We start from the raw sequence: 16053 nt of genomic DNA, 5'->3' as shown, positions 1-16053 counted from the left end.
ACTTCTTGCAAATGTCTCTACTAACCTGTTGGCTTTTTTTTTTTTTCTTTTCTCTGCAGCTGCCCTTGAGGGGCTGTGCTCAGCATCTGTCATCTATCACTACCCAGGTGGCACTGGGGGTAAAGTTGGGTCTCGCAGGGCTCAAGGAGGTTCTCTTTCTGCTGAGGCAGGCAACAGGCACAGGCCAGGTAAGGATGGCATTTCTGTTTTATTCTGTTTGCCACCACTAAACATGTGAAAACTCCTCCCTACATCCTAACTCTGTAAAGTTATACAGAGGACAGCATTAATCAGAGGAGGGAGGCTTGGGGAATAAGTTTTTTTTTTTTTTTTTTTTTTTTTTTTTAGATTTTTGCAATTATTTTTCCGTTTTGGTGTTAATGTCAACACATATGCTTTGCATAGAATTGCAAAGCTTTTGATTTCTTCACCTGATTGTTAGTAGTGTCTGTGTTACTTTGAATTTTGCTGGAGGAGATGCAGACAGTTTTCATAAAATAGGATCTCACAGGGCTGCATGTATTAAAAAGAATTAAGTTGGGTACATGGGTACATTTTATTCAGAGTTTTTTTTTTTGCTATTCTAATGTCAATGAGTAACAAATAGATTTTTTTAAATGAAATGGCAATAAACCAACATAATTTTTAAGGTTTAGTATAGTTTTTTAAACTCTTGGACTGCAAAAGAGATGGCTGAAGAGAAATATGAGAGCAATCTGTAATACAGTGAACATTGTGGAAAAGGATGGGTAGGGATCACTGCTTCAGTGTTTGTTTCACGAGAAGAACTGGAGGACATCAAACAGAGCTTAGCAGATGGAGAAGCAGATGAAAGGAGTTACTCTTTATCCAGCCTACAGGTATGACATGGAACTCCTTGTCATTCAGAGTCACCAGATCTGGTGGTGTGTGTGAGAGAGGCAAGGCTGCTGCAGCTTCATGGCCCCAGGTCCAGGCAGACAGGAGGCTGGGCAGGAATTCCCAGCAGGCCTGGAGAACACACAGGGAACACAAACAGCCTCAGTCTGTCCAGCAGCTGGCACTGCACTGCACCAGTTGCTGGCACCTCAACCCACAAGGCTGAGAGCCAGAGCCCATTCCAGTTATGGGTGCTTAGACCAGCACCCACACATGCACTCCCCTCTGCTTTTCCAAGCTTGTTCCCTAAACTGCCTCAGTCCCTCCTGCTCCTTGTCTTTGGCTCGTCCCCTACACCCCAGAAGGAATCTTGTACAATCCCAGGATGTTCTTTCCCTGCAGTGAGCCCCATATCCCTGTAGGAAGTGACGCCCCAGTCTGTCTGTAAGGGGATCCAGACAGCTGCTGGTGTAACTGAGCTGGGCTTCACCCCCCACAGCTCTGTTGGCTCTGGTTTGGTTGTTGGGGTTCAGCTGATGGTCACTGATCCTCTCCACTCCTCTGTGGTTGTGCAGATGAGCCTGCCACATGACCTGACACTTGCCACGTGGTGTTACAGCTCCTGAAAGGTTCTGTGGCTTTCAGGAGAGGCTGGGCTGGGGCAGGAAAATGGAAATACATTGATTAATGTGAGCTACACAGGCCTTTGGGCTAACCCAGCTCAGCTGCTGCTGTGTATGCATTCACTCAGGACTGAATCATAGCTGGGTTTAAGTGCTGGTGTTAAGTTCTCTTGTGTGTAATGTGGTCAGAATTAATTCCTTAATCTAAAAGAAGCAACCAACCATCTTTATTCTTTTATAAGTCACAAATGTTTATCTAGTAAACACTTGCTTTGTCTTACCTTTATTATGAACTGTGTGTATTGAAATCAGATAATTGTGATAGTAAAATTACCTTATTTCAGGACAGAATACTAATTTTTATACAATATCTACTCATTAAAATCTGTGCATTTGGTCCCATAACCTATTAATGTATTTCACATTGGCTGTTACAATTTCACCTGGTTAGTGACCTTTGTCTACTTTTCAATGAATATTTATCAGGAGATCTTGCAGTCTGTTTGTTTGTCATGGGTACTCCTGGTTACTAAAGAACGTAACAAGGCACAGCTATCAGAATAATTTAATCTATTTTGGGTGTATTATTGCTGGTTTCTATTTAAGTTGTCTTGTATTTCAAAGTCCAGTTTGCAAACTCGTAAGTGTAGTTGTATCTTAAAAATGTTTTGGTTTCATATGACAAGATTTGTCAAAGGACTTTTCTGTGAAGAAAAATTGATTACAGTTTTTTTGTCATCCTTTGCAGACGAAAATATTACTTTGTGGCCCATGAGATACTGTTCCCTAAGTCCCTTTATGATCTCTGTGTTTGGAGGTGTGAACTGCTGAGCTCCCTCTGGCCAAACAGCTGTTGCTGTGATGTCATTTTCCTATTAAGTTTTCTGAAAATTTATTTTTATTACCTATTCCTGACTCTGCAGTGCCTTTCATTTGAAATCCTTTCAAACTGCACCTTTGGTTATAGTCACTTTCACTGTAATTATAGTCACTTTCTCTGCTCAATCTGGGGAACAAATTCCACTGTATCTTTCTGTGGGATAAACCCAGAAAAAAAAAAGGGGTTTCCAAATTCTGCACAAATCAAGAAATGCCACACTTGGAACTGAAATTTTTGCCTCATTTCGGGGCATGTAGATGTGAGAGTTACCTTTAGTGCTTTCTCTTGTACCTGGAATTGCACCTCTTCTTGTGCCTGTACTTCAGCCTTCACAGGATGAAGTTTCCTGCCCAGCTCCAGCCAGTAGAAACATCTTCCCCTAGAATCCCTTGTGATTTCCATCATTTGGCATTTTTAGGCTACAGCACAGGACCTGGCTGCTCAGCAGATGGGGCTGCAGAAACAACTTTGGAGAGAAAGTTCCAAAATACAAATGAACTTCTGCTCTGTGCTGTAGCTGCCCATCCCTGGAAGTGCTCAGGATCAGATTGGGGTTTTTGAGCCATCTGCTCCAGTGGAAGGTGCCCCTGCCCTTGGACAGGGGGCTGGAACTTGATGGTCTTTAAGGTCACTTCCCAAACCATTCTGTGAAAAGGGTGCTTTAACTTCTCAGCTATCTAAACCCTTTTGTTTGTATGGGGACAGGTTTAGGTTGTGTCCCCTGGCATTCCTGGATGTGTCTCTGCAGCCTTCAGTGTAAAGGAAGATTCTGAGTAGCTCAGTTCCTTCTGGCCAGGAAATCTGGATGTGGTCTGTCAGTTGTGGGATTTGTATGTCAAACAGGATGAGTCTGGATTGCTTTATGCTTTATTGCTTTAGGTCACTGGCTGTTCTGGGTTTATCCACTGGATTTTATTTGTTGGGAGTTCTAAGATCTTGACTTTGTTGCTCTTTCCCCAGGCAGAATTATGACACCACAGTGAAGTGTTGGTGTATATTTGAGTCTAGATCTAAATCTCTGCTTCACTTGTCTGGAATCTGAGCAAGTCAACTGAAGGGAGGGTCTTTCTTGCTGATAAAATAATTGTTTTTGACTGCTTAACCCTTGAGATGAACAATTTTATTGCCATGTTCAACCAAAGTTTAGGGCAACAAAGTGTTCCACATTGGTAATCCAGCTCTGCCGTACTCTTGGCAGCTCTTACATGGACAGTCTGGCTTATTGGATTGACATGACTCAATTATTCAGAAAATTTAGATGGAGAGAAATTAATGACAATTAAAAGGGATAAAATTACTTGGAAATTTTATTCTGGAGTATTGTGCAGCTTAAATGAGCTCCCACAAGAAGATTTAAGTGCTGTAGGTCCTGGCATTAATACTAAGTGGACTGTAATGGAAACTTGTTAGCCAAAACAATAAAGATAAAGGAAAAAAGATATGGCTTTAAATTATACACTGAAAATTCTGTAATTCTTCTTAGTGTGTCTTAGAACTCATTGAGAATGTATAGACTTTTACATTTATTTATTAACAAATGAGATTTAACATGTGGGGACTACTTGAATTATAATTAGTAGTCCTTCACAACAGCAGTGATAATCCTGATGAATCTGATGATTTTGTTCAAGGCTGATGTTATAAAACATTATAAGAACTTACTTTGCTGGCTCTATTTAAGGCTGAAAAAAATCATTTTTGTTCCTCCTTTTAGGGGCACAAGAAGTTCTCATTGATCCAGGTACATTATTTTCCTGCATGCTTCCAAAGTATTTTCTTGTATTACTTGATGTGTTTTGCAATTGTATAGTTATTGCCACTTGCCAAAACTAGTAGTGATCCCTGATGCTTCAGTTTTTGGCTCTAAATCTTGAGAAATTCTAGAGACTGAAGGGTAACTGGCACAAAATAAATCCTGTAGTTCTGTGATCGTGTCTCAATAAATTCTAATCAACAGGATTTCTTTCCATGAGTAGTGAGGATTTTAAAATATTTTTGAAGTGACCAACCTGAATGGTCATATGTGGTTCTGTACAATCATGGTGCTCCCTCAGTCATCATGAACAAACATTTTTCACTTCCATAAAAATACTCTTAATCTTCAGATGTGCTTGATTCCTTAAAGTTAATAAACATATTAAAAAAGTTGCCTTAGCATTTAATTATGTAAAGAAACATTCTTTCTGCTCTCTGAGTAAATTCAGAAATACCTTTCACAGTAGTTCTTAACTGTCTATTGACAGTTAGGGCCAGCTCTGAAACACAGAGATTTTTTTTTTTGCCATTTTTGCAGAGAAACCTCTTGGAGAAATCAATTAGTGTATAATCCTAAATAAATTACAGTATAATGCTACAGATTAAGTAATATGTAAGAAGGTATCGAGCCTTGCCAAACCTTTGATATGTTTCCACTTTTATGATGTTTATTCCAATAAAATCAAATTCTAAAAATAAAATTGTCATGTTCTTTCTAATACCCCAGATTTCCTTGGCATCTATTTCAAATTCTTGTCCCTGATATAGACCCTTTCTGTCTCTTGCCTTCTTTCTTATATAAGAAAACCAATTTCTTACTCTTTTGTCTGAGCCTTTTTTTCCCCTAAGGTGTGCTTTAGAAACACAGTTTTAAAGTAGAAGGAATAGTTCAAAGATTAAAACTGGCTATTCAGATGTGGCCATAATGTAATTTTAGCAATCTATATTTTATTCATAGTCAAAACATTCAGATAAGGGCTAAAAATCATGAATATATATATATTTACTAAGTGAAAGATTATTTCCTTTCTTTCTAGGTAGGGCAAGCGTACTTGTGTATTCTGTGAAACCTACAGCATACCCCAGCTTGCTTTTTAGATATTTAGCATTTGCCAAGAGTCCCTGTGCTCATTTCTCACCCTGTTCTGTTCTAGGTGCTCTGACTTCCAACGGGATCAATGCAGATACCAGTGCTGAGATAGGACGTGCCAAGAACTGCCTGAGTCCTGAGGACATCATAGAAAAATATAAAGAAGCTATTTCTTACTATGGCAAGGTAATCTTTGTTATTTATAAGTGAACACTTTAAGTTCTTTTCAACTGTGAACTGCTGAGGCTTTGGTTTTGGGGGATCTTTTAAAGCATGGCAGTGAGGTTTGTAAAACAGCTTCCAGCTCTACTGGAGCACTTTTTTAGGTTTTCTGTGCAAATGCTCAGAGCCTGAGATGGAAAAGGAGCTTAATGTCTGCAATCATAATAAGAAAAGAAAAAGAATTGTTTTTTACAGTGAAAATAGCGGCTCAGTGTCCACATCAACACTAAAGATAAGTTTAATTGTATTGCAGTGGAGTTATTTAATCACTTTTTAATTTCAGGTGTTTCTCTTGTTTGATAATGTATCTTCAGACTAAGCTTATAAATATTTATTACAGGCATTTTCATGTCCATGTTGAAGGGAGACTCTCCAAGTGAAACAAGTTCAATTGTGTGCATGAGTTAATTTATGATCAGGAGCAATGAAAGGTGATAGTTCTGGGCACAGCGTCAGATAAATTAGAATCCATCAGTAAAACAATAACTGTCAAGGATGCGTTCAGCTTTTTAATGTTACCTTAAGGGTACATTGCTCATCTAGAAAAGGTGTGATGTCTCTAGGAGTATAAAATTATTTGACTTAGTTGGGCTTAAGGCAGGATATTTATATTTTGATTATTTATAATATGCACTGTGCTCTCAGCAAGTAATAACTGTGCTTCACTGCAGCTACACTTGAAATAACAAAGAAATTTGTGTCAGGACTGATTTATAACCCTTCAAGACAAGCACAGTTACCTCCTGTCTGTTCCAGACCCACAGAGTAACTCCTTGCTGTAATGCTGAGGAAGCAGCACTTTCTGCATACTTTTTATGTTCTCACTCAGCTGAAACAACTTTTGTAGCACCTTCTAAAATAGATTCAATCTCCACTGATTTGCTTTTGCTAATATAAATGCACGAGAGAGGAATATGGGGCAGCTTTGCTGGTGTAACTCTTGCATTTATTATTGAGCTTTCTTTGCCCCATTAGCTTTCAAATATAAATACTTGAAGAGAGCTTAACTTCAGGAGAAGGTGGCCCACATCAAATACCCAGTATTTGGGGAAATCACCAGACCAAAATTGCCTGTTTGTTATATGACCACAAACAGTTGAATGCACATCTGCGTTGTCTCCTTAGCTTCCTTAAGCAAGCTAAATCACTAAACAGTCATTTACAGCAAATGTTTTGCAAACAAATATTGGAACAGTCAGATTGGTTTCCAATTCTCTTGTCATCAGGAATATTGTTTTAACTAAAGAGAAAATGGATGCAGCAATAAAAATATTTGCATTGTAAAGGTAGAATTTATTTGCAGACACAGCACCCACAACCAACCATTTATTTGAGGTTACCCCAAATGGTTCTAATATTCCCAGCTTTTCTCCTCCCCTGCACTCTCAGACTGAAGCTGTGCTCTGTCTCAAAATGAGAGCAGTGGGTGCAGAGGCTGAAAACAGCTGTTTTGCACAATAATCTTTTAGATGACACCTTAACTTTCACTTGGGCATATGTTGATAATTTAACAGTGTAGTCATTAGCATGAAGGAATTGCTGGGTTTGGAGGATGTGACAGCTGATTTATGTGCTGAGCAGAAATGCTCATATAATCTAACAGGTGCAATACTTCAATATTATTTTAATTTTCTCCCTCTCCAAGTACAAGAACGCTGGGGTGATTGAACTGGAAGCTTGTGTGAAGGCTGTGAGAGTCCTGGCAATGCAGAAGAGGAGCATGGAAGCCTCTGAGTTTCTGCAAAATGCAGTTTATATCAACCTTCGGCAGGTCAGTTGGAAAGTCTGTTTTTTTTTTCTCTTGTCATTTGACAGAATATACTGAAAGTTACTTAGATTCAGGAGACTCCAGGTTATTTTCTGTACCACTGCCTGCCTTCTGACAAGAGCTTGACTTCTGAGGATTTTCACATCTGTGAGTCTGGGTTACAAGGTGTTGAGAGTTCATCTAAAAACATGAGGACTTAGTCTGAGATTAAACTCTGTTGCTTCTTCTCCCTCATGAAGGTTAAAAAAAATCCTATTGTTGTTCTCTTGTGATGTTGTACTAGGGAAAAACAGCTGCCTGGGACTGCTCTGCAGTGGATTTCTAAAATTTCCTTGATTGCATCTCATTCAATGAAATTGAGCAAATCAGGAATGGCCTGTTGCAGAGTGAGCTGAAGGGTCTGATTAGTGGTCTTAATCAACTGAATTTTTGGTGTGTAGTGCAAAGTCTTAATTAAGCCAAATCAGAAAGGAATTCAGGGGGGAAATCAGTGTTTGGAACTGTGTTGAAAGTGCTCAGTGTCACCACAAAACAACATTAACACTTGAGCAGTGTCTCAAGCTTGGTGTCACTGCTCACAGAGAGATTGCTGTGGTTGAAAGGATTAATAAAAAGCTGTTAGGTTTCATAATGGTTTTTGGTTTTTGCTCATTACATCTTGGTAAGATGAGCAGTTTAAGCCCACACCAGTGACCTTATTGGGCCCAGACAGGGACAGCAGATTTATGAGGGAGGTAGAATACTTTCTTTCATTTGCTAAGAATCCTTTCTCTGGAATAAATTTTCTAACAAAGTGTTAATGAGACAATAATTAATTGATAAGCTGTCATGAAAATCATCAGTCTTGTTAGAGAGTGCCTTAATTGCCATGATCCTTGTAGTGCTAAAGGCCTTTTCTTTAATTCTATAATCTGTTTTTTTGCTGGCAGTTCTGCACCCTCTTTATTCACCCAAACTCTTGTTCTGGTGCTTTTATTCTTGTTGCCTGCGAACTCCAACATTGTTGTTTCTTTTTCTGGAAGGAATTAGTGCCATTAAGAGAATACCCAGTTCTCCCTGACGCCACTGATACTGCAACTTTCACTTCTTCTCAGAGGAAACCTGTAAGACCCAGCATCTTGGTTTGAAAGACAGGTGTCTGACAAGGAGTGCAGGAACCTCCCTTGCAGTAGAAAATGTGACCCCCTTCCCTCCTAATTATTATAACTCTGAAAATCTGGGGCTTTCAGGCAAAGATCTGGGAAAAGGAATCACAGTTCTTTACTGGTGTGTGTATCCTCAGCCCCTGGCCAAAATATCTAGGTGTTTTTGCCCTTCCCAAAGAGAAAACCCCCAGCTGAGAAGGGAGCTAGCTGCACCCTTCCCCACCTTGGCCATTTTTTTGGTCACTCTTAAGTACTGATCCTTATTGTCTTTTACCAACAAATGGGACAAAATTCCATGAGAGAAAGAACCAAAAGGAAAAATCCTAACCCCCAAAACACAGTGAATGGCAAAGTTGATATGTATTGCCTAATAATACACAAGCACAAAGCTTGGCAACATGAAAAACACCCTGATCTGAGCTGCCAGTGAACCTGTAACCAGTCCAGCCCAAACCAGAGACTGGGATCTCTGCAGGGCTGGGGAGCAGAGATTGTGTTGGCATTATTGTGTGAAATAACTGTAGGATAATCTTTCCAGGGCTTTCCCCAGGGCTGGGAAATGTGTTTTCCATAAACAGAGGTATGGCTGGGAATTGTATTTACAGCTTTTTAAGATTTAATGTATGAAGCATGGAAACAAATAAAAGTTGTATTTATAATTTGGACTAACTCACAAGGAGGAGTCATCCTGGGATAGCTGAGAGAATAGACTGTAGGACAGTGCTTTTCATTTGTAGGTAAATAAGACTTCAGCACAACCAATATTCTGCAGCAGAAAAAACACCTCGCAGGTTAAAGTGTAAGACTTATAAACAGGAAAACTAGTTCCTATCCATAAATTTAATTTCATACTCAGTCTAGTAATATCATGTAATTGGTATTTTCTGATGAGCTGCAGGGCAATAAGACTTAACTTTGCATCCAGTTATGAGGAATAAATTGTAAAATATAATTACAGAGAAAGCGAGATTATAAAATTTTAATGTAGTAAGGAATAATTAAAAAACAAATAAAAAGCTGCATGCTTTGAAAGCCTGATTTGAAACAAACCTGAGAAAAAAACTGCCTCTATTACTTGGAGAGTGACCTACAGCCTTTCCAGGTAGCTTTGTCTGGTAGAGCAGTCAAATAAAAATTAACCAGGTGGAAATGATGCTGTGCTTCAGGTGGTGGCTGTTTTGCAACCACTTCACAGGCATTAAGCGTTTATAAATTTGTGAGTCAGGAAAGATGTTTGTAGGTGCTGCACTAATGGCCTCCAGAATGCCTGCTGCAATCTTCCCAGAATTAATTACTTGGAGCATCTGTGTGGGTTTTTTCTCATTTTTTCTTCTTTTAAATTCCTGGATGGTACCACATAACTGTCTGTGCTTAGGAAAATGCAATTTTGCTGTCTTTGTGATGATGAAAAAAGGGTTTTCTGCAGCTGAGAAAAATACTTGATTAACACTGGGGACAACCATTAAGCAACAAATAATGTAACAGTGGTAAAAACACAGATATGATGAGAATAAAACTTTCTTGGAATCTGCTGCCTCTCTCATAGTTGTTCTGTCTACATAAATAGCATTGTCCTGTCTTTTATCATCTTAAAGAATTTAGTGAACATTGTCAGTATTTGTATTTAAGGATTAGCTTTTGATAGGGTTTTTTAAAGTTTTTTTTTTTTTTTTTTGCTTTATTTCCTGATCATGTGCTTGTGCCCTTTTCAACTTTGCTGCCATATTTTTCATTGTTCTAAGCTGTCAAAAATGGCATAAATAGGTGATTTCAGTATGATACCTTGTGTTCTTGCTGAGTGATTGCTTTTGGGAACTATGCTAACTTCTCCAAATTTTTTATGTGTTTTCCTTTTGTATTTTTTGGTTTTTCCAGCTGCACTGATTTATGAAAGTTTTCACCCTGGTGCAATTACCTTTTTTCACAACTCGTGATACAGGACTTTGTCTTAGGGATGTGTGGTACATTTGTGTCAGGCACTGTCTTGTGTTGTCAGTTCTGAAAAAAATAGGAATTTCAGCTTCAAAAATTGTCTGGAACTCTCTAAAATGCTTTGCTACTCTGTGTTTCTTCATATCCTGAAGTATGAAAATTTGAACTGTCAGATAAGGTCACGGTGCCCTCTGATAACTCCTCTTTGATGTGTCTCATATCCCTATGTCCAAAATTAGAAGTGACTTTTGAGAACAGACTGCTTTTTGTAATTATATCAGGATTTGAGTGGCTAAAAGACATTTTGAAGCTCTGCTTACAAGACCTAATCCTTTCTGTAAAAACCAGCCAGTGTGGTGAGCAGCTTCCCTTTGACTGTCCAAGCCTTTCCGTGCCTGAAGTTAAGCACACTGATTGATACTTCCAGTTTTGAAGAATGAGTTGCTGTTTCTGTCCTTTAGGGCTATTTTTGGGTGAAGTTTGTCACTTGAAACACTTTGCAAAACGTGTTGGCAGCTTTAGAGTAATTTCAAGAACGTTTTACTGCTTTTGATTGTGCCAGATCCTATGCACTAGGTGTCAGCATTACTCTGCCTTGCTGGTTCCTGGGACACAGAGCAGGAATCATCGAGTTTCTGTGGCAGCCTCTTCATGGCTGGCTGACTGCAAAGCAAGATTATCATTCCAGCCAGAGGCAAAAGGAATTAAGTTACCTGAGACTTAGGCCAATACACTGATAAGCTAAAGAAGCACATGGTGGTAGTTCCTTATCGAGTTGGTTTCAGCTTTAAGCCTAACTGGACTTTAACTAAATTCCACCTCACTTGTTGGCAGTGTGCAAATGTATCATGGAATTGTTTAGGTTGGAATAGAGCTCAAGACCAACCATTAACTCAGCACTGGCAAGCCCAACACTAAACCTTGTCCCCAAGTGTCACATCTACACATCTTTTAAAGCCCTTCAGTGATGATGACTCCACCACGTCCCTGGGCAGGCTGTTCCAATACTTGACTCAGTGAAGAATTCTGGGTCTGTGTCTTTCTATGATATTTTGCTACTTTAACATTATTTTTTACCTTGTTGGGAAAAGCTCCCCTTGAACTCACTGCTGCTCTCCAAAATCTGCTTTGTGCAAGGCAGTGAGGCCCTGGCACAGGTTTGGCTGAGGAGCTGTGGATGTCCCATCCCTGGGGGTGTTCAAGGCCAGGTTGGATGCGGCTTGGAGCCAGCTGGTCTAGAAAAAGACATTCCAGCCCATAGCAGGAAGTTGGAACAAAATGATGTTTAAGGTCCCTTCCAACCCAAACCATTTTATGATTCTGTGATTCAATCTCACGGTGTATAAATCACAGTACAGTGTCATGGAATGAAAAATTTGTGGTTTACAAGATTAGAGACATAAAATTTGAGACAGTAGTTTCTTGCTTTCATAGCCTGAGATTTCAAGATTAGATTCAATCTTCAAGGGATGAAAATCTTAGTGAATCAATAAATCTTTGAAGTGGTGTATTTTTGCACTCCTTTCATTCACATGAATATCATATTAAGTATCTTCCATACAGTATGGAGCTGTTTAGCTGTTACTGACTGTTTCGACTGTTTACTTGTTAGTACCACTTACAAATAAAGTTGAAGCTGCAGAATTCCATCTTTGCAGTTTTTATTAACAGTTGCACCAAGCTTAACTTTTCCTGGCTGCAGAAGCTGTCATGCCTGGCTGTGTGCAAATCCCTGGCCTTCTGCAGCGCCAGTGTCTGCTACTGTGTCTTTCCTCCTGCTTGTTTATTAAAACTCAGCACTTTAAATCTTGATAAAAACCAGTCCTTTCCTCCCTTCCCTTCCAACTGCAGCTCTCAGAAGAGGAGAAGATCCAGCGCTACAGCATCCTGTCGGAGCTGTACGAGCGCATCGGTTTCCACCGCAAATCGGCGTTCTTCAAGCGCATCGCGGCCATGCAGTGCGCGGCGCCCAGCATCCCCGAGCCCGGCTGGAGGGCCTGCTACAAACTGCTGCTGGAGACCCTGCCTGGCTACAGCCTCTCCCTGGACCCTCAGGACTTCAGCAAAGGTCAGTGGGATTGCCACTTAGCTGGCTTTCCATAGTCATTTCCTTGAGAGATTTCATGCTGGACCTAAATTGTTTGCTAATCTGAGACTATGGCAGCAGATAAGCAGTTGTTTAACACTGTACCCTCACTTTCTCTTAGTGTTGTTCCAGTAATTTCAAATTTCTGCAAGCCACTGCTGAATGTGGTGGTGTTGTGGTTCCCTGGTTGCAGGAAGTAATTATGGGTTATTTATGAAACCTTAGTTTCTTATGTTTTTGAAAAATATGCTTCTCAGTACATAAAAAGGTCATATATTATTTTGGATTATTTTTTTCAATTAAAGTGCCCTCAGCTGTCTCATCAGAAATTGTATTTCTTTTGGTTTTGTGGCTGTTTGATCTTATAAGGAAAGAGTAAAAATCCTGTGACATATTTTTATATATAGATACATATAATGTAATTAATAGGGTCAAATATGTCACATTTTCCCACAAATGAGATCAGAAACAGCTAAATTGCTGCTTGGCAACTCCTTTTGAGTAAACCACTACCTTGCATTGTGTTATACAGCAGCAGTTTTGGGGGCCATTCCCTAAATGTTGTGGCTGCAGGGGAGAAGCAGGAAGTGATGGGCTGAGCTGTGTTTGTGGATGGTTAGTGTTGGGGTTTTTTGAAACGGTTGTGATTTAGCAGTCAATTTATATGTGAGAGGAGGTAGCAAATGCCAAGTGGACTGGGTGGAAAGATACTAAGAGGCTAGGAAGAGGGAATGTGCTGGGAAAAATATGCTGTGACCTGGGATAGAACTGTGTTGGGAGAAGTAGTTGTAGAAGTTCTGCAAGAAATTATAATTAAAATAGCAAAGAAAGGACATGACTGGTATTTATCTTTCATTTTTATCTTACCTTCATGCTGCACTGAAGTGCGTTATCTCGTTTTTTATCCCCAAAATGGCTCTTTTAGAGACATATGGAAAGATCACTGCAAATTCTAAGATAGAAATGACATTTCACACATGAAAAATAATGAGACTCTCAAAATATAAACTCTTAAGGTTCGGTTGCAGTAAATATTCCTAAAACAGTTTGCCAAATGCTGATGGGTGATATTGCAAGGAAGGCTGTTGAAGTTTATGAAGTATTGAACATCTCGAAATATCTGTTACTTAAAAATTATTGCTGTTGCTTACTACTAAAAGCAGGTTAAACTTCATGAAGAGTGCTGCATATTATGGTTCTGAAAGGAAGGTTATGTTAAGATCATCTATTTATTCTTCCCATAGATAACTGTACAACTATGAAGTAATTCAGAGTCTGAAACTTAAAGACTGAAAATCAGGATATGTGCCTTGTGTTCTAAAGTTTCATTGCTTTTATTGGCTGGGAAAGCATTTAGAAATAAGTATCTCTTGCTTGATCTTTAAAGAGAGTTAAGAATTACTGGGTAGTTTTTTTTTCTTTACAAGGGCATGGAGCGACAAGACAAGGGGAAATGTCTTCAAACTGAAAGAGTAGATTTAAACTGGATATCAGGAAGAAATTCTTTACTCTGAGGGTGGTGAGGCCCTGGCAGAGGTTGCCCAGAGAAACTGTGGCTACCCCATTCCTGGAAGCATCCGAGGCCAGGTTGGATGGGGCTTTATGCCACCTGATCTGGGGGAAGGTGTCCCTGTCTATGGCAGGGCGTTGGAAATAGATGTTCTTTAAGGTCCTTTCCAATCCAAACCATTCTGTGATTCTATGATTTCAATTTCTGTATGAAATCTCATGTGCATTGTCCAGAGAATTTAAACAAATATAAAACTTCAAAGGTTTTGTGTGTCATTTTGGTTTTTGGGAAGTGTTAACTTCATCTTCAGAATTTTAATTGTACATTTATTATTCGATAGACAAGCATGTAAAACAAAACTTGATTTCATGTTTAGATATCCAAGTAAATACAACAATCCCATTTTTTGTGTTGAGTACAAGGGTTGGATTTTGTAACAACCATTGGGTGATATTGGTATAAGTGCCATAAAATTACTGCTTAGCATGTGAAGAAAACCAAAACCAATTGTGGCATTCACGTTCTCTGAAAAAAATTCCTTTGCCCAGGATTTTTTCTCTGAGGCTTCTCAGCTTCTCAGGAGAAAGGAAAACAATTCTTATCTCATTTGCTTCTCCTGTGTGGAATGTGTTTGGAGATTGTTGACCCACAGGTGATTGTTTCATTGGATTCTGGTGTGAGTTGTTTGACTCCTTGGCCAATCCAGGGCCAAGCTGTGTTGGGACTTTGGGAAGAGTCACGAGTTTTCATTATTATCTTTTTAGCATTGAGTAAGTATCCTTTCTGTTTTCTTTAGTATAGTATAGGATAGTATTCTTTAATATAACATAGCATTATAAAGTAATAAATAAAGCCTTCTGATAAGATGGAGTCAGATGCATCATTCCTGCCTTTGTCGGGGCATTTCCTGCAAATACAATAACCAATGTGTTTGTGATGATTTTCACCTTTACACTATATTAAATATGATGATTATATATTACCTGCATTTTTGCCAGGAACTCACAGGGGATGGGCTGCAGTGCAGATGCGTCTGCTCCATGAGCTGGTCTATGCTTCCAGGAGGATGGGCAATCCTGCCCTGTGTGTCAGGCATCTCTCCTTCCTGCTCCAGACCATGCTGGATTTCCTTTCTGACCAAGGTAGGACTTGTTAAAAAAGCAGATGTTTGCACTTTCTTCTGACCCACAGTCAAATAATGTAACTCTCTTTTGAAATATAATTAATTTGGGAAGGAATGGAGAGCAGGGAGGTTGGGGAGTTCTGTGTATGGGTTGTTGATGGTAGCCAGTCAACAGGGAGTTGAAATTAGATGATCTTTAAGGTCCTTTGCAACCCAAACCATTCTGTGTTTCTACCTTTTAGAAGCTGAGTGTGATGGAGCTGAGTTAAGCAGTGTTTAACTGGGACAGTGGCCTTAAGTTCCTCTACATTTCTTCAGTTTCCTTTTTTATTTTATTCAGCAATATATTTTAACAGGATTTGATTTGTCAGAGGTTGACAATGCAATGAACGTGTCTGTGGATGATTTGGAATGGGAATGATGTGTGTGAGGACCCTTCTGTGGGATAGGACCATGTAGCATTTACAGAATCACCTGGAAAAGCCAGAAGTGACAAGTGTTATTCTGTATTGTGCTTCTTAGGAAAAAAATATTCCACAGTGACTTGTTTATCACCCAGCTAATGTGACCAATGATCTTAATGAGTGCTAAAAGATTTTTAAAGATTGGTTTTGCTTCTCAGTAAGCCAGGTAAAAAAATGCATTTATTTTCCAGTTATTAATCCTTCTTTTACAATAAAGAGGATGGAAGTAAAAGGTATAGAGTTTTTTTCTTTTCTCCTTCAGTTATGGCCAAATCTCTCCCCTTAGTGACTCCTGCAGCAAAGAACTTTGTTGGCAAACTTTAGGTATTTGCCTGCTTTATTGCCTCTGTTTAGTGGCTCAAATCAGTGCTGGAGGAAGGAGAGGAACTATAAACTGGAATAAATTTGCTTTTTGCCTGTAGATCTTACTTGCTGTCAAAAGGTCCTTGGATTTTCCAGGACTTACAGTGGAGCTTTGTTGATATATGTATGGAAAGTTGTGCCGAAGACAAGGTTTTAAACTCCTCCACGCTGCATTTCCACATGTGATGTTGTTAATCCCTAATCCTAAAAAGGTTTGAACTCCTAAAGACAAGA

The 16053-nt window shown here is 39.3% G+C and overlaps 1 protein-coding gene across 12 annotated transcripts in view; it reads left to right on the top strand.

The window, feature by feature from the left end:
* TRAPPC9 (trafficking protein particle complex 9) overlaps positions 1–16053 on the top strand; it is a 450420-nt gene that overhangs the window by 15090 nt on the left and 419277 nt on the right. For 10 of the 12 annotated variants that reach the window (XM_038162115.1, XM_038162070.1, XM_038162087.1 and 7 more), the window contains 6 exons: positions 60–188; positions 4076–4102; positions 5271–5392; positions 7074–7199; positions 12125–12341; positions 14868–15011. In XM_038162115.1, coding sequence (XP_038018043.1) covers positions 60–188; positions 4076–4102; positions 5271–5392; positions 7074–7199; positions 12125–12341; positions 14868–15011 — 765 coding nt within the window. The remainder of the gene's footprint in view (positions 1–59; positions 189–4075; positions 4103–5270; positions 5393–7073; positions 7200–12124; positions 12342–14867; positions 15012–16053) is intronic. The other 2 variants (XM_038162165.1, XM_038162154.1) reach the window with 1 other exon arrangement.

Source organism: Motacilla alba, chromosome 2 (genome assembly GCF_015832195.1).
Source record: "Motacilla alba alba isolate MOTALB_02 chromosome 2, Motacilla_alba_V1.0_pri, whole genome shotgun sequence".
Classification (NCBI taxonomy): Eukaryota; Metazoa; Chordata; class Aves; order Passeriformes; family Motacillidae; genus Motacilla; species Motacilla alba.
Note: the sequence above shows the minus strand (reverse complement) of the source record. Positions and strands in the feature narration are given on the sequence as shown.